Genomic DNA, 27,592 nt, shown 5'->3' with positions numbered 1-27,592 from the left:
GAGAGAAAGAGAGAGAGGCAGAGAGATAGGCAGGGGGAGAAGCAGGCTCCATGCACCGGGAGCCCGATGTGGGATTCGATCCCGGGTCTCCAGGATCGCGCCCTGGGCCAGAGGCAGGCGCCAAACCGCTGCGCCACCCAGGGATCCCTAAAACAATAATATTCATATCATAGGAGACTCAGAAGATGAAGAGAGAGAAAAGGTGGGCCTTGCTCAGCCATTAGAAAGGACAAATACCCACCATTTGCTTCAACATGGATTGAACTGGAAGGTATTACACTGAGTGAAGTAAGTCAATCGGAGAAGGACAAACATTGTATGTTCTCATTCATTTGGGGAATATAGATAATAGTGAAAGGGAATATAAGGGAAGGGAGAAGAAATGTGTGGGAAATATCAGAAAGGGAGACAGAACATAGAGACTCCTGACTCTTGGAAATGATCTAGGGGTGATGGAGGGGAGGAGGGCGGGGGGGGGTGAATGGGTGAAGGGTACAGAGAGGGGCACTTGATGGGATGAGCACTGGGTGTTATTCCGTAGGTTGGCAAATTGAACACAAAAAAAATTAATTATTTTAAAAAAAGAGAAGAAAGAAAGAAAGAAAGAAAAGAAAGAAAGAAAGAAAGAAAGAAAGAAAAAGAAAGAAAGAAAGAAAGAAAGAAAAGAAAGAAGAAAGAAAGAAGAAAGAAAGAAAGAAAGAAGAAGAAAGAAAGAAAGAAAGAAAGAAAGAAGAAGAAAGAAAGAAAGAAAGAAAGAAAGAAAGAAAGGAAAGAGAAGGAAAGAAAGAAGAAAGAAAGAAAGAAAGAAAGAAAAGAAAGAAAGAAAGAAAGAAAGAAAGAAAGAAAGAAAGAAAGAAAGAGTGGCACCTGGGTGTCTCAGTCAGTTAAGCTTCTGCCTTAGGTTCAGACCATGATCCAGGTCCCAAGGCAGGCTCCCTGTTCAGCAGGGAACCAGCTTCTCCCTCTCCCTCTACCCTTCTGGCTCATGCTTTTTCTCTCTTCTCTCTCTCAAATAAATAAATAACGTCTTTGAAAAAGAAACAAAGAAACAAACAAACCCAGAATGAAGAGAAATCTCCCATGTAGAAGAATTTCAAACAATTTGTGCAGACATTCCACCCTCAAGTTGATGAGCATAGCTTCCAATTCTTATGTGTGGAATACACATAGTAACTTCCTTCTACAAAATATATTATGAGAAAGGTAAAATAATAATGATAATATAATAATAATAATAAAGAATCACTTTACTGGGATCCCTGGGTGGTGCAGCGGTTTGGCGCCTGCCTTTGGCCCAGGGCGCGATCCTGGAGACCCGGGATCGAATCCCACGTCGGGCTCCCGGTGCATGGAGCCTGCTTCTTCCTCTGCCTATGTCTCTGCCTCTCTCTCTTTCTCTCTCTGTGACTATCATAAATAAATAAAAATTAAAAAAAAAGAATCACTTTACTATGGAGAAAGCTGACAAACACTGCCTCAGCAAGATGATCAGATGGGTACGAAGACTGATAAATCATGTTGATAGTATCTATCCTTTATATGATATAATAAAAATGGCAGTATATCTCTGTATATAATCCACAAAAACAGTTCAGTGATGAGATAAACGACAGACATGTCCCATCTGAGGAAAATTTTACAAAATACTCTACTTCTCACAGTGTTCCAGTTCAACAACAAGGAAAGGCTGAAAGACTGTCACAATCCAGAGAAGACTAAGAAAACATGAGGACAAATGGAATGTGATATGAGGGATGGTTACTTAGCAAAAACTAAGGAAATCTGAATAAAGAATGGTCTTTGTTTAATGTGAATATTTTAATATTGATTCATTAGCTAATATTTGTACCTTACTAATATAAGATATCAATAATTGGAGAAATTGCGTGCAAGTGCATGAGAATTCTCTGTACTATCTTCTCAATTTCCCTATAAATCTTTGTTTTTTTTTCTAATCAATAAGATTTATTTTGAAAATAGACTTAAATGAATCAGGCTCCGAGTGTGAAGATATTTTAAAACTTTATTTTTTTTAGATTTTTATTTATTCATGATAGACAGAGAGAGAGAGAGAAGCAGAGACACAGGAGGAGGGAGAAGCAGGCTCCATGTCGGGAGACCGACATGGGACTCGATCCCAGGACTCCAGGATCGCGCCCTGGGCCAAAGGCAGGCGCCAAACCGCTGAGCCACCCAGGGATCCCTGTGTGAAGACATTTTAAGAATAGTTTAATTAACTTTTGCCTTAGTCTTAAAGAGTTCCTTCGATGGGAACAAAGTAAGAATTTTATATAGGAAAGAAAGAAAAACACGTATGAACACGTATAATGCCTCCTCAACACGAAAAACAGGAAAGGATAATAAAGAGCAAAAGTCAGACAAAAATACTTCTATTATAATAGACACCATATTGCTAGTGCATTTCAAATTATCAATGCAGGGATACCTTTTTTTTTTTTTTTTTTTGCCTGGCGGGCGGCTTTGATTTATTGATGTTGCCTCGGGAGAGTAAACGTGTAGTTCAGGGAAGCGTCTTCCGAGGGGCAGCCAGTGGTTAAGAGGTTGCAGGGAAGCTTTGATGTCGGGGTGTCAGGCCCGCTACTTCTCCGCACCTGCTTTCTCCCCGTGGGTGTGAGGGGTGAGGGGAGGGCACCTGCCCCCCACCTCCCCTCAGCCACCCCATCTGCTGTGTCCAGCGGGTCAGCAGCAGGACAGAGAACCCCGGGAGCAGCAGAAGCTCTTCTGTCCTGGGTACAATGAGGACGTTTCTAGAAATACAAAGCACAGCAGGCCAAGAATTTGGTAAAGCTGGATAGACTTATTGCCAAAAACACACACAAAAAAAACCCTGAAGTTCAAAAGAAATCTAGGGGAAAAACGACCCGGTCGCTGCATTGACCAAATCACACTTTAGCACCACCGCTTTGCCCCACGCACAGCGGCAGAACTTGAAGGGTTACTGACGTATAAACGCTGGTGTTTGATTTCCTGTGTGTGTTGCCTCAGCATTAAGGGCATTTTACCCTTGCAGTTTTACTAAAACACTCTGAAAAATATTCCAAGCTTCATATTAACCTTACCTGTCAATGTAACGAGTTCATGAACATTACTGTATTGTCAAATTCCTACTGACAACATTGCTATAGGGGAGCTTAACTTTATAAGGAAATATATTTTGACACTGATATCTTATTAAAGTGTTCTGATCCTACCAAAAAAAAAAAAAAAGGTATACCCTGCCTTTGGCCCAGGGTGCGATCCTGGAGACCCAGGATCGAATCCCACGTTGGGCTCCTGGTGCATGTAGCCTGCTTCTCCCTCTGCCTATGTCTGTGCCTCTGTCTCTCTCTCTGTATGATGATCATAAATAAATAAAAATTAAAAAAAACTAAAATCTTTAAAAAAATAATAAAATAATAAAATAAAATAAAATTAGCAATGCATAACATTTATTTCCTTGACATTTGTCTTCCAAAGAGTTCACAATGTTTCAGTGTCACTTGAAACAGGGGAAGAATCTCAGGGAAGAATCCTTCACATAATAATAGGACCATTGGTGATAATGTCTCTGAGTTCTTTCCAAATCCATAAAGATGCATTTCCTGATGAGTGACTGAGCTGTGAAGAAAGAGGTGAGAAACCCTCATCCCTCTGAATTACTTGTGTCAGAATATTTTAACCATAGTACTACTGATAGGAAATTATCCTTATTAACAGGAAATATGTCTCAGAATGGAATCTGAGCAATCAGATGGGCAGAGAAAAAACGCTTTGATTCGATCTTCATCATTTTTTTATTTTTATTTTAATTTATGATAGTCACAGAGACAGAGAGGCAGAGACACAGGCAGAGGGAGAAGCAGGCTCCATGCATCGGGAGCCCGACATGGGATTCGATCCCGGGTCTCCAGGATCGCGCCCTGTGCCAAAGGCAGGCGCCAAACCACTGCGCCACCCAGGGATCCCCGATCTTCATCTTTTAAAGACAAAGGAGAGTTTTTCTATGTACAAAGTCAGTTGTCAAGATAGCCTTAGGGAATAAGAGTCTGCAGCATCCGATCCCACTGCATTGTCAGGACGCTGGGCTCCAGGTTTTCCAAATCCCAAATCCCTGGGCCGGTCCCCCAACACAAGCTGGAATGCTGAGGTCATTTGCAATTGCTCTCTTAGGAGCTCCCGTAAAGGGGGAAGGACCTAGATAGGATGGGACTGGAAGCCTGGAGGCCTAGAAAATTAAGGCCATTCCACTTTAAGTTCAGCGTTAGCACACGTCCAGCCATTCCACGCCCCTGAGAAGAAGAGCTGATATTTACATTACTTCAGTTACAGGAAAAAAACAAGAGTTTACAGTTTAATGTCCTAGAACTGAGCCCAGGCCAAGGGCAGGAAGCCCCTATTACAATGAGAACAGAGCTCAATGCCCTTGAAGGCCCCATATCAAAATGTAAACAGAACTTGAGGAATTGCTCCAGCCCTTCTGTAGGTCCCTGAGAACAGCCCTTAAAACTAAGCTAAAACCCACCTCAGGGTCCAAGTCCCTGCTCAGCTGTGTCGGGTGTACTTGGACACAGGCTCGAGTTTGTAAATCAACCCTTGTGTGTTTGCATCGGTGTCGACTCCTTAGTGGTTTCTCGGATTCAGAATCTTGGGCCCAAACCCCCATGCCCCCTCCCACCTGGACTGACCCCCTGTCCCTTCCCACCCAGGCTGACCCTCAGTCACATCCCCGCCCACAGAAGCAGGGCACAGACCCTCACACAGGTCTCACGGGCAAGATGGGCACTCCCGCCGTCCCCGGCCTCCCAGGGGAATGAAAGAGGTTTCGGCAGGACACACTCCCACGGTGGATCCAGGGCTCCCAGCCCAGGACCGCAGCTGGTGACTGGTCAGGGTCTGAGTCCTTGACACCAGCTCTTCCTCCCCGGTTTTCCCACAGGAAATGAAGGAGGAGGCCCTGGTCTCCTCCAGGGACATCACGCAGATAGACCAGGACGTCAACAGGACTTTCGGCAGCCACACCATTTTTTGAGGTGCTACGGGGTCGGGTGAGGCTGCTGGGCCAGGGGGGCTCGAGACCCGGGGGCTTCTGGGTAGGGAACACGCGGCTGCAGAGGCCAGGAGGAGCAACAGCTCCAACAACACACCACTGCATGGTAGGGTTCTGGCGAGGACCCCTGTGCCTCGACCCCGAGCCTCAGGAATGATGAGGCCACTAGGATGGGGCCTCCAGGGGTTTCCATGTCAGCTGAACCCCAAAAGAGGTGAGGGATGGCCCCCTGAGAAGCAGGGGGCTGGGGTCGGGGCAGTAAGGGGACCCGGGGGCCAGGCGGCATGACCGTGGCTGCAGCAGGACACACATTGATCCGATGATGGTCGGACGGGTCAGGGTGACACCCACCCTCGGTGCTTTATATATTTCTAAATTCTATGCATTTTATTTGAGACGATTTGCAATTTGTAAACATACATAGTATGACGACCCCCAGATAATGCCCCCGGTCCAGCCAGGGCCCTGCACTGACCACACAGGCAGCGGCAGGTGTCACAGCAAACCCCAGACTGGGGTTGCCTTTATCTGTAGACGTCTCAGTGGGCATCTTAGAGAAAGGGGATGCCTTGTGTCCGCAGGCCCCCCACTCCATCCCCCTCATTCCCCACCCCCACACCATCCCCCTACATCATCATCCCCCATGGCATCCCCTTTACACCATCCCCCTCACACCCACACGGCCCCACACAATCCCCACCCACACTATACCCCAACACCATCCCCCCTACACGATCCCCCACACTCCACCGCCGTCATACCCCTGCCACTACACCATCCAGCCCCACACCATCGGCCCCCAGCAAGGACCCGGTGCAGCTGCCACCTGTGGGACATGCTCAGCCTCCCCGGGGTTCTCTGGATACCCTGCTCCCGTCAGAAGCACGGGTGTCCCGTTGAGTACCCAGGGGTTGCAGGGAGGAAGGGAGGCAGGGAGCTGCCGAAAGGGTGGGTGCAGGTGGGTGGAGCAGAGGACGCACTGTGCCCTGCCTCCTCCCACTGTCCCTCCTGGAGGGCGGCACACCCTGCACAGGGCACCAGTGCCTAACCCAGAGGGACCTGGGCTGGCCTGGCCCCGGGCTCTGTGGGGGCTGGGGTGATTTGAGCCCCACCGCAGGCCCAAAACCCTAATGGGATCCAGGGACCCATGGCCCTGGCCAGGCCTGGATTCTGGCGCCGGGCTGAGTGAGCCCTCTCACAGCTGGATGTGGCCTCCCTGGCCCTGGGCGGGCCCCACAGATCCAGGTCGCTGACCTAGGGCAGCCCTGGGGATCCCGGCACACCCCAGGGTGGGGAGAGCAGGGGTAGGCCGGTGGGCCACACCCGCACCCACACCAGGAGGCAGGCTCCTTCAGGTGCTGCGGCTCCAGGGGCCCCGAGGCTGGGGTCCGGCTGCCCTGCGGGAACCCAGCGCAGCAGCCCATGAGCTGCAGGTCCAGGTCAGCTCTGCTGTCCTCAGAACCGTCTCTCAGGATGAAACCTCAGGACACACGCCCCCACGCGGAGTCCACACATGCTCCCAGGCGGGTGGGACTCCAGCACCCGCCCCCCCCACCCCGTGTGATTCTTGCCCTCCCCTCAAGGACAGAAGGGTCTCCCTCCCCACGGGAAGGCGCAAACCCTCGGCTCTGAGCCCTTTGGCTGTAGAAAGTCAATAAAGTGTTGTGGTGCGAAAATGCACAGCCAGCCCGTTTCTGTTTCTCCCAGAACTCTGTGCACGGTGCGTGGAGACACCCCCAGAGAGGAGGAGGGGGCACCACCCAGGCCCCAACCAGCCCCTGCAGGGGCGCCGCAAGGCACACACAGCTGACATCCCCATGTGCCTTCCAGGGGCGGCCAGACGCCAGGGTCAGGAGCCTACAGACTTTACTGGGACTCAGCCTGTGCCCCGCGGGCCAGGAGGGGCTGGGACAGAGTGACAGCCAGGGAGCCTCAGGTCACCAGGTTCTGTGCAAAGCGACCTGGGAGGTCTGTGCTCCCTCTGTCCAGGGGGCCGGGGCAGGCCGCGTTCCGGGGCCCTTCCTCCCCTCCCGGCATCTCCGTGCCTGTGTTTTTGGGGCACAGACAGCCTGCGGGGCCGCCAGCGTGGCCCTGGAAGGGATGTCAGGACAGCAGGCCCTTGTGTTGTGCCCAAGATTGCGAATCCGAGAAACCACCGAGGAGCCGACACCGATGCAAACACACGAGGGTTTATTTACAAGCTCGGGCTTGGGTCCAAGTGCACCCGACACAGCGGAGCAGAGACTTGGGCCCCGAGACTAAGAGGCGAAGCAGCTTTCTAGGGGCCACTGGCCCATGGGATACGCAGAAAGTTGCACAGTCATGTCGGTCCACACGCAGGTGGCCGATTGAATTACACCTTAGCCTCTAGTATCCACTTGAGCTGGCCTAGTACTGCGGTCAGAATCGGCGCGCAGTTTTGGCGGGCACAAAGCAGGGTTACATTGTTAGGAGCCGATTTCCGATGAGGGTGTGCCCAGCGGCTTGACTAGGGTGGGGCAGCGCCTCAAGCCATAAGCAGGTCATGTGGGGGTCATAGGGGAGGTGGCAGGTGTAGCACAAAATGGAATCAGTCCTGCTCTGCTCGTCCTGGGGTAGGGGATTTTTGTTAAATTTCCTGGGTCCCACACTTGGTGCTCGCGCCGCTGGGCCACCCGCACCAGGTGGACTCAGCGTGCGTGCACCACTTGTGGTGCTGGATCTCTCACACCAGCGTGTGGAGGACACCCTCCTCGCCCTAGTGAGTAGGGGCTGGGTGAGCATGGGGCTCGGCCTGAAGGCCACGCAGCACAGGGGACCGAGGAACCCCAGCCCCATCCCCACCCCAACTCCCACACACAGGCAGCCCCAGGGCTCCCCGCCATGGGCAGCCGGCTCCTCAGGAGCTCCCCCCAGGGCAGCCCCGAGGTCTGGCTCCCTGCTGGAGAGGCATCGGGGAGAAGACAAGCAGCCGGCGCTCCGCGGGACCCACTGCCGGACATGGGAATGTGGCCGAGCCGGACCTTCCAGCTCAGCCGACCCTCCAGGCGAAAAACACTGCACGAGGGAGCCCCGGGCCGGCCAGGAGAGCCCAGCTAGCCGCCCAGCGCCAGCACCAGAAATGATGTTGTCCCAACCATTTCGGCGCTTGGGTGACCCAGCCAGAGGATCAGATAGCTGCACGGGATAGCTGCACGTGATAGATACACACACACCCCCAAAGCAACAAAAGTCACAATCCCCCCAATGTTGTCAAACAGCAGCCAGTTGGTTACATACACGATGCTGTGGTCCCCAATAGGATACATGGAAGACGCTATGAGCCACGATGGCAGAGGTGCTGGAGGCACGGAGATGCGCCTGCTGGGTTCCAAGAAGGAGCGCAGAGGGGCAGGAAGCATCCTACGGACGGGGGGCCCCTCCTAGCAAAGGACACCAGGTCCCTGTGAAGGCTACGGATGGTGAAATCTGTCCTCCTCTCTTTCAGCTTCTGGTTTTCCTCCTAAATGCCATTTTCCTCAATCATAAGAGCAAAATTGTTTTTATGATTTTAAATTTCTTTTTATTCGGGTCCAAATTGTATGAATTCTTTCTCCAGCAAGGGTGTCATTCAGGATAGAAGGAGAGATAAAGAGTTTCCCAGACAGGAAAAATATAAAGGAGTTCATGACCACTAAACCAGTGCAGTAAGGAATTTTAAGAGCGACTGTTCTAGTGGAGGAAAAAAAGAGACCAAAACAAGGAAAGCGAGAACGGACCAGAGAACGTCACCAGAAACACCAACTCTACTGGTAACACAAAGGCACTTAGTTCATATCTTTCAATAATCACTCTGAATGCTGATACAATGAATGCTCCAATCTAAAGATATAGGGTATCAGAGTGGCTTAAAAACATGATCCGGGATCCCTGGGTGGCTCAGGGGTTGAGCCTCTCTGCCTTTGACACAGGGTGTGATCCTGGAGTCTGGGATCGAGTCCCATATTGGGCTCCTGGTGGGGAGAATGCTTCTCTCTCTCTGCCTAATTTTCTGCCCCCCCCTCTCTCTCTCTGTCTCACTCTCTCATAAATAAAATCGTTATTAATAAAAAAACAAGATCCATCTGTATGCTGCCTACAAGATGCTCACCTTAGACCTATAGACACCAGCAGATTGAAAGTCAGGGGATGGAAAATCATCTAAGACGCTAATGGACATCAAAAGAAAGCTGTTGGACCCGTACTTATATCAGACAAATTAGATTTGAAACCAAACCCTGGGGGACACCTGGTGGCTCAGTGGTTGAGCATCTGCCTTTGGCTCAGGGTATGATCCTGGGATCCCAGGATCGAGTCCCACATCGGCCTCCCTTTGGGAGCCTGCCTCTCCCTCTGCCTATGTTTCTGCCTCTGCTTCTCTGTGTATCTCTCATGAATAAATAAATAAAATATTTAAATGTAAAAAAAGAAAGAACAAATACTGTAAGAAGAGATGAAGAAGGGCATTATTTCATAATTAAAAAGACTCTCTATCAACATCAAACATCTAAATATTTATGCTGCCAACATGGGAGTACCTAAATATAGAAACCAATTAACAACAAACATACAGGAACTCACTGATAATAATACAATGACAGGGGACTTTAACACCCACTGATGGCATGGACCGATCGTCTATGGAGGAAATCAACAGGGGAACAGGGAATAGCCTTGACACACTGGACCACAGGGACTCAACAGAGATAGTCAGAACATTTCATCCTAAAGCAGAATACCCATTCCTTTCAAGTGCACATGGGACATTCTCCAGAACAGATCATATCATGGGCCACGAATCAGCCCTCAACAGGTACAACAGGTACAAGAAGGTTGATATCACACCCTGTACATTTTCGGACCACGACGCTATGAAACTCGAAGTCGACAGGAAGAAAAAATTTGGACAGACCAAAAATACGTGGAGATTATGAACATCCTACTAGAGAATGAATGGAGCAACCAGGACATTAAAGAAGAAATTTAAAATAAATGAAAATGAAGACATGTTTCTCCAGACCTCTAGGATGTAGCAAAGGCAGTCCTAAGAGGGAAGTACATAGCAATACAGGCCTACCTCAAGAAACAAGAAGTCTCCAATACACAACCTAACCCTACACCTAAAGGAGCTGGAAAAGGAATAGCAAACAAAGCCTAAAGGTTACAGAAGAAGGGAAAAAATAAAGGTGAGGGCAGAAATAAACAATACAGAAACAACCAAACAGTAGAATGGAATAACAAAACTAAGAGCTGGTTCTTCAAAATAATTAATAAAATGGATCAATCCCTAGGCTGCCTCATCAATGGGAAAACAGAAAAGACCTACAAAAATGAAATCACAGATGAGAGAAGAGAGATCACAATCACCTCCAGAAAAATAAGACAATTATAAGGGAATAGTATGAAAGATTATACGCTAACAAACTGGGAGACCTGGAAGAAATGGACAAATCCCTAGAAATGTGCAAACAAGCAAAACTGAAATAGGAAGATATAGAAAATGTGAACAGAACCATAACTAGCAAAGGAATTGAATCAGCAAGGCACCTGGGTGCCTCAGTGGTTGAGCATCTGCTTTGGCTCAGGTCATGATCCCGGGGTCCTGGGGCATCAAGTCCCACATCAGGCTCCCCGCATGGAGCCTCATTTTCCCTCTGCCTATACCTATGCCTCTCTGGGTCTCTCATGAATACGTAAATAAAATCCTTAAAAAAGAAAAAAATTACAAAGATGAGAAAGGACCCAAATAAAATCACAAATGAGAAAAGAGAAATAACAACCAACACTAGAGAAATACAAACGTTTATAAGAGAACATTATGAAAAATTATAGGCCAGCAACCTAGAACCTGGATTAAATAGATCAATTCCTAGAAATATATAACATAGCCAAAATGAAAAAGGAAGAAATAAGAAACTTGAACAGACAGACAACCAGCAAAGAAATTGAATCAGCAATCAAGAATCTCCCAACTGGAGACGCTTAGATCAATAGAACAGAACGGAAAGCCGAAACAAGATACAAACCTGGAACTCTATGATCCATTAATCGACAACAAGGCAGGAAGGAATATCCAATGGCACCAAGCAGTCTCTTCAACCAACCCGAACCCTGACCCCAGGATAAGAACAAATGGTGTTGGGAAAACCAGGCAGCCACATGCAGAAGAATGAAACTGGACCACTCTCTTATAACATATATATATAAAAAATAAATTTAAAAAGGATGAAGGACCTAAATGTGAGACCTGAAACCATAAAAAGAAGAAAAGATAGGCAGCACCGTCTTTGACATTGGCCATTGGATCTTCTTTCTAGATATGCCTCTGAGGCGAGGGAAACAAAAGCAAAAATACCCTTGGGACTTCATCAAATCGAAAAGCTTCCACAAAGTGAAGGAAACAACCAAAGCTCAAAGGCAACATACAAAATGAGAGGAGATATTTGTAAACAACACAACCAATAAAGAGTTAGTATCCAAAATACGTAAAGCAAATATAAATGCCAGCATCCGAAACACAACTTATCCAACTGCAGATGGGCAGAAGACATGAATGGACTTTGTCTCTGACAAGACATCCAGATGGCCGCCAGACACACGGAAAGACACTCAGCGTCACCCCTCATCAGGGAAATGCAAACCAAAACCGCAATGAGATGTCACCTGACAGCCGTCAGAATGGCTAAAATTAAGAACACAAGAAACAACAGGTGTTGGTGAGGCTATGGAGAAGGGGAAGCCCCCTTACGCTCCTGGTGGGCATGCGAACAGGTGCAGCCACTGTGGAAAACTGTGTGGAGGGTCCTCGAGAAGTTAAAGTAGAGCTACCCTACGATTCCAAAATTGCACAGCTAGGTATTTACCCCGAGGATACAAAAGTAGTTTAGTAGATTCGAAGTGGGACACGCAGCCCAGGGTTTGTAGCAGCGTTATCAACAACAGACAAACGGTGGACACAGCCCAGATGTCCATCGGCAGACGAACGGGCAGAGACGAGGTGGTTAATGTACACACTGCGACATCACTCGGTCCTCAGGAGGGATGAAATGAAGCCATTTACAATGATGTGGGAGAAGTGGAAAGCACTTATGCTAAATGAACTCAGTCAGTCAGAGTAAGACCGATACCAAATACCATACAATTGCATTCACGTGTGAATTTCAAGAAACCAAACAAACTGGCAAAGGGGCGGAGTGGGGGGGGTGAGAGAAGCAAACCAGGAAACACACTCTTAACCACAGAGAATAAATGAATAAATACCGGAGCAAGGTGGGGGGATGGGGAATCAGGGGATGGGGATAGTGGAGGGCACCTGTGACCAGTACCAGGCGTTGTATCCAAGGCTTGAATCGCTATGTGGTAAACCTGAAGCTATATCATACTGTGTTTACAAACAGGAATTCAAGTAAAACTTTAAAATGATAATTGGTGGTATTGATGAAACATGTGCGCACAAGAGGTAAAATCAGAAAGGCAACTGAACATCCAAATAAAGAGTACTTAGAGCCACAAATCCCCTCCTCAGCTCAGCTCAGGAGAAGCCTGCCATGTCTATTCTGACCCCAGCAGAAGCCTGGATTTTGATTCTCTGCGGGGGGCCACTGACTTGGTGGAGTCAGGCTATCTTTGAACCCAAAACCTAAATAGGGTGCATAAAACTAAACTGCCCAAGATACTAGAGTCCCAGTGCAGCACATGCCAAGACTCAAACTCTAACCGTACACGGACATAACCCTCACCCTACACTTAAGCCTAATGATGTTAACCTAACCCTAAAACAAGACCTATCACTCATCGAAAACCAAACACAAACCCCAAGACCGAAACACATTCACTGAACCTTCCTGCCAACCCTCACCCTAACTCCTAAACCTATTTTAAACCCTTAGCCCTGACCCTACCTTAAATCTAACCCTAACCCTAACCTTAACTTAATGTACTCAAATCCTATTCCAAACCTTAACCTATACGCTAATAAGCCTACCCCTCTAATACTAACCCTATCTCATACCCCAAACTGTACCCTAACCCGTACCCTCAAACTAACCCCTAACCCACTCCCTAACCCTATCTCTTACCCTTTTCCAAAACCGTACCCTGACCCTGACCCTGACCTAACCCTAACCAAACACTAACCCTAACCCCTTGCCCAAACCCTAACCCCTTACCCTAACCCGTACCCTAACCCTAACCCGTACCCTAATCTCTAACCCATACCCTAAACCTAGCCCAAACCCTAACCTATAATCCTAACACTGCCTTAACCCCTAACCCTAAACTCTAACCCCATCCCCCACTCTAACTCTAACCCTATTCCCTCCCCCTATCCCTTGACCCAAAACCCTATAACCTATCTGTAACATCACCCTGATCCAGACCCTAACTCAGTTTCCCAATCCCTAATACAGTACCTTAACTCCTAACTCATGACCCTTACCCCATCCCTCACCCTAACCAGTAACTCGTAGGCATAAACATGATCACTAATCCATGTCACCTAACTTAACTCTAACCACCTATTGCTCACCCTAAACCCTAACCCTATCTCAATTGTCCCCATTCACTTACCTTGTCGTTCTGAGTAGCCACTGCTGAGGTGGACGTGACTCCGAACAGCGCCTCCAGGGTCCTCCACCGGGTCCTGAGGAAGCCGGACTCCTGTCATGGCAGACGTGGCCCCATGTCTTCCTGAGTCATAGTTTAGACAGCGGGTCCTGAGGACGAGGGGGGGTCCTGTCACTGTGGACTATGCCTCACATCCTCCGGAAACCTCCCCGCGGGTTCTGAGGAGGTCAGGCTCCTGTCACCGTGGACGCGGCCCGACATGGGACTGAAGCCTCCCCGTGGGTCCTGAGAAGGCTGGGGCTCCTGTCAGTGTGGACGCGGCCCCACGTCATCCCGAAACCTCCCCGCGGGTCCTGAGGAGGCCGGGGCTCCTGTCAGCGAGGACGCGGCCCCACATCTTCCTCAAGTCTCACCCCGGGTCCTGAGGAGACCAGGCTCCTGTCACCGTGGATGCGGCCCCCAGCGGCCAGAAGCGTCAACTTATGTCCTGAGGGGCCGGGAGCTCCTGCCGGACTGGACGCCGCGCCACATCTTCCTGAAGCCTCCCCGTGGGTCCTGAGGAGACCGGGGCTCCTGTCAGCGTGAACGCGGCCCAATGTGCCCATGAAGACGCCCCGCGGGTCCTGAGGAGTCTGTGGCTCATCAGCGTGGACGCTCCCCATGTCCTCCTGAGGCCTCCCCAGCACAGGCAGCAGGCTCTTGTTAGTGCAGGTGGAAGAGGCCTACTGGGCATGCGCACCCCCTGGGCGGGGCTTGGGCTCGGGCGCCCCCTGCGGGCCGCTCAGGCAATGCAGGAGGCCCTGTAGGAGGAGGTGTGCCCGCGCCTGGGCGCACCTGCCTCCTTCCAGGCTCCAGCTGAGGCCTGTGAGCTTCGGAAACGTCTCACTGAAACGGAACCCAACACCCGGCTTCCCCAGAAATACTTAAGGACAAGGAATTGGAGCCCACAGGACGCAGAATGAAATGTGGACCAGACTTTTACCATGTCCTGCAAAACTCACTCGACCCTCTTCCACTCTGGGCGGGACCGCGGGCTGGTGCAGCCCCCTGGAAACAGTGTGGAGGCTCCTGAGGAAGTTACAAATAGAGCCGCCTTGCGACCGGCAGGTGCAAGGCCTGGAGCTCACTCCCAAGATGCAGATGCAGTGACACTCGGGACACCTGCACCCCAATGTGCACAGCAGGCGGGTCCACAGTAGCCACACTGCGGGAGGAGCCTCGGAGCCCTCGGGCAGATGATGGATAAAGAGGATGGGAGATAGATGATGGTCATAGATGATAGATAGATAGATGATAGGAATGGTACTCAGCTATCAAAGAGAAGGAAATCTTGCCATTTGCAATGACGTGGATAGAACTAGAGGGATCGTGTTAAGTGAAATAAGTCAGTCGGGAAAGAGAATGACCGTGTGGTGTCATTCATAGGTGGAATTAAAGAAGCAAAGCAGATGGACATCTGTGAATGGAAGGAAAAACAAATAAGATGAAAACAGAGGCAGGAAATACAGACTCTTAATCATAGGAAATGAACTGAGGGTCGCTGGAGGGGAGGGGAAGGGGGGGAATAACAGGGGACAGGCATGAAGGAGGGCACGGGAAGTCATGAGCACTAGTGTTATCTCCAGCTGTTGAATCCCTGAATGCTTCCTCTGAAAATATAATACACTATACGTTAATTAATTGGGTTTAAATTAAATTAAGTTAAAATAATCAGTTGTATCAGAGCACATTTCCTCCTGGACTCTCTCTCTTCTGCTCCTTCACCTTATGCTGGGACCAACCCTGTGGGTCTGGTTTGTTCAAGTAGGCGCCATGCCTCGTTCATGGCCCAGCCCAGGGCTAGAACTCACGACCCCGAGATCAGGACCAGGCGTGAGGTCAGGAGTCGGATGCTTAACCAACCGAGCCAGCAGGGGGCCCGAGAATCACACTGCTTTCTCCTGTGTCTCTGTGACATCGTTTGAAATAGGAAAGTGCTGCGTCCCGCTCTGTCTTGCTTCTCCTACACTGATGCTGTCCGGGGTCATTTGTGGGGGCGGATGGATGTTATGGTTTTTTTTTTTTCCTATTTCTAAGATCTGCCACCATGATTTTGATAAGAATGACATTGAAACCGAGGGTGGCTTCAGGAACTGTGGACATTTTCACAAGATGAGGCTCCCACCCCACGAGCCCGGGACGGCCTCCCAGAGCCTGGTATGGCTCAGTGCACAAGTCTTGTGCCCCTTTGGTTCAGTCTCATTATTTATTCTCTGTGATGCTCCTGAGAAGGGAGTCATGTCCTTCATTTGCTTCCTGAGTGCTCATTGTCGGGACACAGCAAGGCTACTGAGCTCTGTAGGGTCAGTTTGTGTCCCGTGACTTTACTGAACTCACTCCTTAGTTCTAACATGTTTTGGTGCAGGCTCTCGGGTTTCCTGTTTCTAGTACCGCGTCTTCAGCAAATAGGGACAGTGTGACGTCCCCCTTCCAGGAGTGGAACCTTTGCTGTTTCCTGTCTCTTGACTACATTAGGACTTCCAGCGCTGAGAGGGGACCTCCTTGGCTTGTTCCTGCCCCGGGGAGATGATTTCAGGTTTTCACCCTTGAGGATGACGTCAGCTGCGGGCCTTCCTAGGGGCCTTTATTCTGTTGATAGACATTTCCTCAAAACCCACTATGCTTTTGATGTTGTATTTTGTCAAATGCTTTTTCTGCAACTCTTGAGAGGATCATATGCTTTTTGTCCTTTCTCTTGTTTTTCTTTTTTTAAAAGGTTTTATTTACATATCCTTCAGAGACAGAGAGAGAGGGAGAGGCAGAGACACAGGCAGAGGGAGAAGGTGGCTCCATGTAGGGTACCCGACGTGGGACTGGATCCCGGGACTCCAGGATCCCGCCCTGGGCCGAAGGCAGGCGTTAACCTGCTGAACCATCGGGGCTGCCCCATGTCCTTACTCTGGTTAATGTGATGGATCCTGCTGACCGATGGACAGAGGGGCCGTGGGTAGGGCATGGGCAACATAGATGAACGATAGTAACAGCTATAAGCGTCTGGTTCTCAAATAAAGAAGTCACAGAAATTCAGAAAGTACAGCCTAGGGAATAGAGTCAGTACTGTTGTGACAACTTTGTACGGGGACAGACGGTGACGCCACTTCTTGTGGGGGGAGCTGAGTAAGACACAGAATTGTCAAGTCACTAGTTGTAGCCCTAAAACTACTGGCACATTGCGTGTCGACTGTACTTCAATAAATATCAAGGAAAAGGGGTTTCTGGTAGGACTCCCCGTGGGTCCGTGAAAGGCATTTATACGGTCGTTACACACACGAAGGCACCTCTGCAGAGGAGATAAAGATGCTCACATGTCTTCATGTTGATTTTTAGAAGATTTCCTTGAGAGAGGGTGCAGTGGGGAGGGGCGGAGGGAGAGGGGGAACCTGGAGCGGACTCCTCACCCACCGGAGCCCAAGCCCCACGCGAGGCTCCACGCCACAGCCTCGAGATCCTGACCTGAACCAAACTACAGAGTCGACGTGGAACAGAATGAAACACCCAGGGGCCCCTCAAATGTTAAGTGCAACCCCATGCTGTGAACTCTGGGGGTCGGGGGGGGGACGTCTGTGACCCCCAGTCTGCCTAGAAGGGCGGAAGGCCTGAAGGGCCCGAGGATGGGAACTGAGGATGTGGGAGGGTGCCTGCATCCCCTTCCCACCCGGCGTGGGGAAACGACCCTCCCCCGGGACCCTCAGCCTTCAGGGTGAAGGGCTAAGTGCTCATTGCACCCTGCCCGCCCACAGTCATGATGCGGGACCCCACTGTGGGGCGCAACTGTGCCGCCCCCGGCTCCCACTGCTGCCTGGCGCTCACTGTGCGTCCGCAGACCTTCGGAAGCACTCGGGCTCCGGATCTGGCTCACAGCGACCCGACTCTCCCGCTCTCCCCAGTGGCTCAGTCCTCCCACTCTCCTCAGTACCCCAACTCTCCCACTCCTCCCCATAACCCAGAACTCCCACCTCTCCCAATTCCCCAACTCTTCCCACTCTCCCCCCATTACCCCGGTGCATAAAGAGGAGGCGCTCACACAGCGTCAGGTCACCAGTGAGTGGCCGCTGATGCCTGTTCCCCGCGGACCACTGTGTTAGTGTGGACGTGTCTCCCGGGTGGGGCCTGGCCTCCCGGCTGGGGTCCAAACACCCCGACCCCAGTGGGAGGACCGTGAGCAGCGCCTGCAGACTTCCACAGCCCCACATTGGAGGGCGGCCCCTAAGGCCCTGTCCATGGAAGGAGGCATTGCAGTCGGAGTTTTGGCAGCTCCCCCAGGACCCCTGCTCCCTGTAAGCCCTGTTGCTGTGCAGGGAGACCAATACATGACCTTTCTACCCATCCTAGATGCATGGACCCCGACCGGGATGACACTCCCCCCCCCCGCCCTGGGGTCCAGAGAAGGAAGGTAAGGGCCTGCTGGTCCCCCGGCCGGTGACAGGAAAAGTTCATGGGATAGGAGGTTCCATGCAGCTGATGGCCGCAATGGGACAAGCTTTATTTTTTGCATGTAGAGTTTATATAGCCTCTGTAAGCAGGCGGCTTATTTCTTTAAGGAGAAGTACATCTCGCGCACAAACATACATTGTTTTTAAGACTGGACACCTGTTATTTGTTTAAGCAATAGAGCAGGAAGGCCACATATTAGACTAAAACAGTGAAGTTTGTTTATTAAGTAATGTCTGCCAAGGCGGTCATGTGTCAGGCCACCTTCTTGCTTGCTTTATGGGAACTTGTCTCGATAACATTTTAAAGGAGAAGCAAATATGTACATTTACTTCCATAAGGGGGAAGAGCTAGGTGCAGCCCCAGCAGGTTGGCCAGGTACGACCAAAGGAGCCTTTGCTCAACCCAAAACCCTGCCTCGCGCCGCAGGACTGCGGGTTGGCTATGGGGACAGCAGGGAGCTTTTGGCTCAACTTGGAACCTTGCCTCGCACTGCGGGAAACCGCTCCCAACATCTCCCCCTATATTTTTCAAATGCAAAAAGTGAAGTTGTGCCTTAGAGGAATTTAATTGATTATTGAATTTTTTGCAAGAGCAGGCAAACATTACATACATCAGAATTAATCCGATTATTAATGCCAAAAATATCCAAAAGGAATATTTCAATGAATTGAAGGGATTAAAACCATTTAACTGATTTAAGATCTCACCAGCTAAATCGCCGGGGTCTTCATAATGCAACATACTTTGACTAATGACGTTTATTTCTTGTAATTTTAAGAGATCCAGACTAATATTAGCATGATTCCAAACTCCTTGTAAATGCATACGTACATTTTCCCATGATCCATTAAAAGGCAGTGGGGTAACACAAATATGTTTATAAGCGTCATGGCAAGTCAATTGGGTTATAGTTTTTAGTACAACAAATTGATCACCAAGATATAAAATGGCTTCTTTTAAAGCTTCAATCTGCGCTTCAATTTTTTCATCAATTCTCTTTTGAGCATCAAGAGCAACAGTTACATTTCTAGCAAGTTCATTTACATGTTCAGCGGTCTGAGCATTTTCATGCAAAGATACAACAGATACAGTAGCAGAAGCAATAAGAGCAATAGTAGCCACTATCCCTGCAATTAAAAGTCCAAGAAATCTTCGAGTTCTTCTTAGCTTCTTCACCAATTCTTGAGCTAACTGCATGCCAAAGTTCGCATACCAAGGTCCTCTCACATCAACAGGGATCATCCAATATGGAGGTTGTTGCACCAGGAATAACTTTGTGTTGAAATCAATCTTCTTATCAAACTTGTGGCTTGTGAGGTTAACTTCTTTATTTGTCCCCATGATGGCAGATTCGTCTTACAAGTCCTCTTTCTCCGAGGAGGGCATAAGTTCAGCCGACTCATCTTCCTTCTCAGTTTTGATATCTCTAACAAATTTGGCTGGAACCCAGCACGGCGCTTCTTCATCCTGTGGGAAGATACAAGCACATCCTCGACCCTGTCTAAGCAAGGGGTCAGGGCCTTTCCACTGTCCTGTCATAGGATCCTTCCACTTTGCCATAAGGGGTGGATCAGTATTTTTTCCCCAATGCTTTTCTGATGGTGTATATCCATCATCATGCACAATCAGAATATTGCTAAGTCTAGGGGCATGTGGGGGGAATATTTCATTTTTCCTGCCATAATCTCCCCCTTTTTTAGTTTTTGTAAGGTATAAGTGTACGATGAGCTCTTTCAATAATAGCTTGACCTGTAGAGTTGTAAGGGATGCCTGTGGTATGCTGAATGTGAAATGTTTCACAAAAGGTTTTAAAAGCTTGGGATATATAAACACTCCCATTATCAGTTTTTAATCGTTTAGGCATTCCCATGTAAGCAAAAGCGTGAAAAAGGTGATTTTGAACATCAGTAAAACTTTCACCAGAATGAGCAGAAGCTACGATCATGCCAGAATAGGTATCAATAGAAACATGCACAAATTGTAATTTATTAAAAGATGAATAATGTGTTACATTTATTTGCCATTAGGTTTTAAGATTATTAAGTTAACATTTTCTGTCAAATCTCTTTGTTGAAGCTGTGTAGAGGAAATTTTATTTGCTACTAAAGCCAAGGCATCCTCTGCTTCTGGAGTAAGCTGTCTCAAAGATGAAGGGGAGTCCCCTTTTAAAATAGAAAAAAGGGGCTGTAACTGAGAAGTGGTGAGAGACAGCGAAGGACGGAGCCAATTTATATCACCTAATAATTTTTGGAAGTCATTTAAAGTTTTTAATTGCGAGGTTCTAACTGCGATTTTCTGTGGCCTAATACTCTGTTTACTAATAAGATATCCTAAATATTCAAAGGGAGCTTCTCTCTGTACTTTCTCAGGAGCTATTTGAAGTCCAGCAGAGCTAAGACATTGGGAAAGAACCCGAAAGGCGTTAGCCAGGTGTTCACTGGTCTCTGCTGCCAGTAATAGGTCATCCATGTAATGAATATAATATACCTCAGGGAATCGTTTCCTGAAAGGGGATTCCCGTTAGAATCGGTTTTTGATCTACATTCATTAGCCCAATGATATCCTCTGTGGCATCTAGGGCAAAGGTTTTGAGGTTTTTTTGTAGTTTGAGAAGTTTTTTTCTGAGGGCATTGATTTTTAAAATGCCCCAATTGGCCACATTAGAAGCATTTTTGATTCATTTTTATGTTTGGGTTCTTATTTTGTTTTAGTATCTGAGCGTGCAGTTTTGCAGGAGAGATGCCTTTAAAAGCAGCAGCCAAGGTGACTCCCTGCAAATACGAGGGCCCTATATCTGCGCAAAGGCGCACATAATCTTCAAGAGTTCCCTGGTTCTTCCAAGGTCTTATGGCTGCTTGACAGGCGGCATTAGCATTCTCATAGGCCAGTTGTTTAACTATTAAAGTGCCAGCTTCCGCATCGGTGACTATTCTACTGACTGCGGTTAACAATCTGGCCACAAAATCAGAATAATTTTCCTCGGGACCTTGCCTGATTTTTGACAGTTCCTGTGACCTTGTATTTGTGGCAGGTAGCTTTTTCCATGCTGACAGAGAACAACTATTAATTTGGGTATAAGCTACTTCAGGAAAATTCAATTGCAAGCCCACGTCATAATACGGACCAGAACCAGTTAACATGTTGTAATCAACAGGAATGTTAGTTCCCCTATTGTAGCTGGCCTGTTTTTCCGCATTTTCAGAGAATTGCGTTTTCCATAACAAATTGTCCCCCGGGGAGAGGCATGCTTGTGCAATGACCCTCCAATCTCCAGGACATAACGCTTCTCGTGTCAAATTGTCTAACATAGATAGAGTAAAAGGCGCTGTAGGGCCATACTGAGTACATGCTTGTTTCAAATCCTTTAGTACTTTAAAGCTTAAGGCAGTGTATGCTCTTTGTCCCCCCTGCACAGTAACAGGAAATAACTGAAACTCAGATACATCTTCTCCCCTCTGTGAGGCTTGATATAGAGTTCTTTGTAATGGAGTAGCTCCTTTTATTGGGTAAGAATCATCTGATCGGACAGGAAAAAGGCTTCGAGGAGCCTTCTCAGTTTGCACAGCAGAGGAGTGTAATAAAGGTGGGGGAGGAGGTTCAGCATGATTCAAAACAAAAATCTCCTCCCTTCTATCTTCAAGGTAGGGACCATCAAACGGATCCTCTTTTTCATCATCTATTCTAAGGGACAGTTTATGTAAAGGGGGAGTATGGATTTTTTGATTTTTTAAGCTCCCCCCATCGAGGGTGGTGACTCTTTTTCACTTTTAGAATTCAAGAGATAATCTCAATAGAGTCTGTAGGATCCAGAACCTCCTTTATACAATTCCATGTAGTCCATATATCAGGAGGCAGTTGTTCCCCTCTTATTTTTAATTCATTTTTTAGAGTCTGTCCAACTCTCTGCCAATCCGAAAGATCCACCGAGCCCTGATCAGGAAACCAAGGGCATATTATTCTAACTGTATCAAAGAACTTATCCAAAGAGTTATGAGAAACCTTAAACCCTTTTCCCTTAAAAGAGCCTGTAGAACTTTTAAAAAATACCCATGTTCTACAGATTGCCTTTGTCCCATGATTATTTTACTCCTATCGTTCACGGAGCCGCCGTGATCCCCTTACCTGTAACGTAAACACTTCTTCTTTCACTTTGTCTCGAGTCCCTGTTCGGGCGCCACTTGTCGCGGCCGGCGCGAGTGTTTGGGTTCTTATTTTGTTTTAGTATCTGAGCATGCAGTTTTTGCAGGAGGGATGCCTTTGAAAGCAGCAGCCAAGGTGACTCCTTGCAAATACGAGGGCCCTATATCTGCGCAAAGGCGCACATAATCTCCAAGAGTTTCCCTGGTTCTTCCAAGGTCTTATGGCTGCTTGACAGGCGGCATTAGCATTCTCATAGGCAGCATTTTATCATATTAATCTTTAGAAATTTTTTGGTAATTGGCCACCCTCAAATAGTGTTTATGAATGCCAGCTTTCGCATCATTCGGTGACTATTCTGACTATTCTACTGACTGCGGTTATTAACAATCTGGCCACAAAATCAGAATAATTTTCCTCGGGACCTTGCCTGATTTTTGACAGTTCCTGTGACCTTGTATTTGTGGCAGGTAGTTTTTTTCCATTCCATGCTGACAGAGAACAACTATTAATTTGGGTATAAGCTACTTCAGGAAAATCCAATTGCAAGCCTACGTCATAATACGGACCAGAACCAGTTAACATGTTGTAATCAACAGGAATGTTAGTTCCCCTATTGTAGCTGGCCTGTTTTTTTCGGCATTTTCAGAGAATTGCGTTTTCCATAACAAATTGTCCCCCGGGGAGAGGCATGCTTGTGCAATGACCCTCCAATCTCCAGGACATAACGCTTCTCGTGTCAAAATGTCTAACATAGATAGAGTAAAAGGCGCTGTAGGGCCATACTGAGTACATGCTTGTTTCAAAGTCCTTTAGTACTTTAAAGCTTAAGGCAGTGTATGCTCTTTGTCCCCCCTGCACAGTAACAGGAAATAACTGAAACTCAGATACATCTTCTCCCCTCTGTGAGGCTTGAAATAGAGTTCTTTGTAATGGAGTAACTCCTTTTATTGGGTAAGAATCATCTGATTGAACAGGAAAAAGGCTTTCGAGGAGCCTTCTCAGTTTGCACAGCAGAGGAGTGTAATAAAGGTGGGGGAGGAGGTTCAGCATGATTTAAAACAAAAACCTCTTCCCTTCTATCTTCAAGGTAGGGACCATCAAACGGATCCTCTTTTTCATCATCTATTCTAAGGGACAGTTTATGTAAAGGGGGAGTATGGATTTTTTTTGATTTTTTAAGCTCCCCCCCATCGAGGGTGGAGACTCTTTTTCACTTTTAGAGTTCAAAGGAGATGATCTCAATAGAGTCTGTAGGATCCAGAACCTCCTTTATACAATTCCATGTAGTCCATATATCAGGAGGCAGTTGTTCCCCTCTTATTTTTAATTCATTTTTCAGAGTCTGTCCAACTCTCTGCCAATCCGAAAGATCCACCGAGCCCTGATCAGGAAACCAAGGGCATATTATTCTAACTGTATCAAAGAACTTATCCAAAGAGTTTATGAGAAACCTTAAACCCCTTCTCCCTTAAAAGAGCCTGTAGAACTTTTAAAAAATACCCATGTTCTACAGATTGCCTTTGTCCCATGATTATTTTACTCCTATCGTTCACGGAGCCGCCGATCCCCTTACCTGTAACGTAAACACTTCTTCTTTCACTCTGTCTCGGGTCCCTGTTCGGGCGCCACTTTGTCGCGGCCGGCGCGAGAAGGTCCGGATTCAGGAACCGAGGGCAAGGGGATGAGAAATAAACAAGAGACTAAAAGTTCATGGGATAGGAGGTTCCATGCAGCTGATGGCCACAATGGACAAGCTTTATTTTTGCATGTAGAGTTTATATAGCCTCTGTAAGCAGGCGGCTTATTTCTTTAAGGAGAAGTACATCTCGCGCACAAACATACATTGTTTTTAAAACTAACACCTGTTATTTGTTTAAGCAATAGAGCAGGAAGGCCACATTTAGACTAAACAGTGAGGTTTGTTTATTAAGTAATGTCTGCCAAGGCGGTCATGTGTCAGGCCACCTACTCTTGCTTACTTTATGGGAACTTGTCTCGATAACATTTTAAAGGAGAAGCAAATATGTACTTTTACTTCCATAAGGGGGAAGAGCTAGGTGCAGTCCCAGCGGGTTGGCCAGGTAGGACAAGGAGCCTTTGCTCAACCCGGAACCCTGCCTCGCACCAGGACTGCGGGTTGGCCAGGGACAGCAAGGAGCTTTGGCTCAACTTGGAACCTTGACAGACAGGCAGTGAGGGCCCGTGTGTGATGTTCCAGCGCACCCCTGTGCCCCTCAGGGCTATGGGGTTGTCTTTCGGCTCCAGTCAGGCGGCGGGGGACCTGCCCCTCGGGGAGCACGCTGATGCATGTGTCCTCTCGGAAGGTTCTCATGCGCCGTCATTCTTGGATGTCTTTGGATTCCAGCACCATGCAGGAGGACTCAAAGACCCTGCTGGCCTTGCAAAGGGCCAATATCGTGGCCCAGTACCATCAGGTGAGGCCCAGAAGGGACCATAGACACTACACACCACCCACGAGAGGGGGGGACCATACCTGCACGAGCAGGGGAGGCCCAGGAGAGGATCAGAGCCAAGGATGAGCCAGGTCAGCCCAGACAAGGACCATAAGTCACCAGGAACAAGTGAGACCCTGGGGATGGGTCCCGGTATCAGTAGCAACTAAGGGTCCATCCTGGATCCTAGTCATTGGTAGCTGAGGAGCCCAGTCACCAGGTGCAGTGAGGCCCAGGTGGGGACCACAGTCACCAGGTCCAGATGAAAGTCCACAGCTACCATGTCCAGGTGAGGCCCAGGTAGGGACCACAGTCACCAGGTCCAGGCGAGGTCAAGGAGGAGACCACAGTCGCCAGGTCCACAGGAGGCCCAGATGGGGACCAGAGAGTCACTAGGCCCAGGTGAGGCCCAGTTGGGGACTAGAGTCACCAGGTCTGGCTGAGGCCCAGGTGGGAACCACAGTCACCAGGTCCAAGTGAGGCCCAGGTGGGAACCGCCTTGATAGAAATGCGAACTCTAGCTGTTCTCTCTTTAAATCTCAGGCCGAATTCATAGGTTTTCAGGACGATTTGAAAGTTAGCTAGGTCATTTGGTGGGGGACAGCTGACTTGGGGACCCTACTCTTCGGCCATCTTGCCCCTCTGACAGGACTATTTTTAGCAGTGAACAGTAAAGTCCGTTTATTAAAAGTTGTTATTAATTTGTGCAAACAAACTTCTGTCGGCTTCAAGCAACTGTGAATCACACATATCCACACTGGCTAGAAAATTTTGTTAACCTGAGTTTCTAGATCCTTTTCATTATGTGAGCGATTTCTTTCCAAAACTAATTCCCAAAGGAAGTAGGGCAATGTTACAAGAGAGAAACAGCCAAGCAACATGAGAAGAAAGAAACCAACACAAAAACGCTAAGCATTTTTCTTGGGACCAGAGAAATCCTGATCTGATCGGAGTAAGGTGTTTTCACCCTGCCCTCAGAGAAACCAATTCCCTGACTCAGATGCTTCAGGAGAGAACTGGGTTTTCTGATCCAGTAAATCGTGACTGCCTCTGGCACTTGGTTCCCACAGCTGTGGACGTGGGTCAGACCAGCGGTGGTGGTTTCCAGGCTACACTTGGAGGAGTTGGAAGGGCTCTGAACATGCACCTTAGGGGCAGCCTGGGATCCATACCCTACAGCTTTTTAATTGATAGGTATACCAACTCACATAAAACTTTGCTAGAAAAGAAGTCGAATTGTGTGTTTTAAGAAGACTTGAAAAGGGCAGCCTGGGTGGCTCATTTAGCACTGCCTTCTTCCCAGGGCGTGATCCTGGAGACCCAGGATGGAGTCCCACTTTGGGCTTCCTGCTGCATGGAGCCTGCCTCTCCCTCTGCCTGTGTCTCTGCCTCTCTCTCTCTCTCTCTCTCTTTTCACTCAAATAAATATAATTAAAATATATTTTTTCAAAGTATATTGCAGGGCAGCCCTGGTGGCTCAGCGTCTTAGCGCTGCGTTCAGCCCGTGTGCGATGCTGAAGACCCAGGATCGAGTCCCACGTCAGGGTCCCCGCATGGAGCCTGCTTCTCCCTCTGTCTGTGTCTCTGCCCCTCTGTCTCTCTCTCGATCTCTCTCTCTCTCTCAAATGAATGAATGAATGAATACATAAATAAATAAACAAAATAAAAAGTATATTGCAGGCATATTAGTAGCTATATTCGTGTGTTGTTTTTGCATTTTATGGTGACTGGACCTAGCAACTCTTTACATCCACAGCCATCACTTCTAGTCCCTCACAACAGTGTTGCGGGACAGGCGGTATTATTTCCTTTTTACAGATGAAATTGATGACCTCAAGCACATGGGGTTCCTTCCCTTTCTTTTTTTCTGTTCAGAATATACAAGCTATAACTGAGTAAATTGCAAGAAACCCACTTCTGTGATCAACATCTTTACTTTCCTCAAATGATTTTAATATTTTTCTCAATTCTGAACTCCTTATCTATCTTACTACTCCTTTTCAAATAACTTAGGATTACTAAATAATAAAAAAAAAAAAAAAAAGGTAAACCCTGGTGGCACAAACGGTTTAGCGCCGCCTGCAGGCGGGGTGTGATCCTGGAGACCCGGATCACATCCCACATCGGGCTTCCTGCATGGATCCTGCTTCTCCCTCTGCCTGTGTCTCTGCCTCTCTCTCTCTCTCTGTAGGACTATCATAAATAAATAAAAAATTAAAAAAAACTAAATCTTTAAAAGAAATTAAAAAATAAAATAATAAAATAAAATAAAATTAGCAATGCATATCATTTATATCCTTGACTATTGTCTTCCAAAGAGTTCACAGTGTTTCAGGGTCAGTTGAAACAGGGGAAGAATCTCAGGAAGAATCCTTCACATAATAATAGGACCATTGGAAATAATGTCTCTCAGTTCTTTCCAAATACATAAAGATGCATTTCCTGATGAGTGACCGAGCTGTGAAGAAAGAGGTGAGAAACCCTCATCCCTCTGGATTACTTGTGTCAGAATATTTTAACCATAGTACTACGGATAGAAAATTATCCTTATTAACAGGAAATACGTCTCAGATTGGAATCTGAGCAATCACATGTGCAGAGAAAGAACGGTTTGACTGGCTCTTCGTCTTTTAAAGGCAAAGGAGAGCTTTTCTATGTACAAAGTCAGTTGTCAAGATAGCCTTAGGGAATAAGAGTCTGCAGCATCGAATCCCACTGCAGGGCCAGGACGCCCGCGCTCCAGGTTTTTCTGTTCCCAAATCCCTGGGCCTGTCCCCCAAGGCTTGATGCCAGGTGGAGGTCATTTGCAATTGCTCACTTCAGAGCTCTTAGCTTCAGGGAAGGGGGAAGGAGCTAGATAGGACAGGACAGGGCGCAAGGAGGCAGCCACACCATGTTTTGGGCTGGTCGGGTCGGG

The 27,592-nt window shown here is 48.0% G+C and overlaps 1 protein-coding gene across 1 annotated transcript; it reads right to left on the bottom strand.

The window, feature by feature from the left end:
* Positions 1–17,454: 17,454 nt before the first annotated feature.
* On the bottom strand, positions 17,455–22,279 carry LOC129510110 (endogenous retrovirus group K member 18 Env polyprotein-like). Its single transcript, XM_055326020.1, has 3 exons — positions 22,205–22,279; positions 18,566–19,549; positions 17,455–17,862 (listed from the first exon to the last, which is right to left on the bottom strand). Exons 2-3 carry the CDS (start codon positions 19,421–19,423, stop codon positions 17,455–17,457), a joined length of 1,266 nt encoding a protein of 421 aa, XP_055181995.1. The 5' UTR covers positions 19,424–19,549; positions 22,205–22,279.
* Positions 22,280–27,592: the final 5,313 nt, after the last annotated feature.

This window comes from Nyctereutes procyonoides, unplaced genomic scaffold (assembly GCF_905146905.1).
Source record: "Nyctereutes procyonoides isolate TBG_1078 unplaced genomic scaffold, NYPRO_anot_genome, whole genome shotgun sequence".
Classification (NCBI taxonomy): domain Eukaryota; kingdom Metazoa; phylum Chordata; class Mammalia; order Carnivora; family Canidae; genus Nyctereutes; species Nyctereutes procyonoides.
This window is presented reverse-complemented; position numbering and strand designations above follow the sequence as displayed.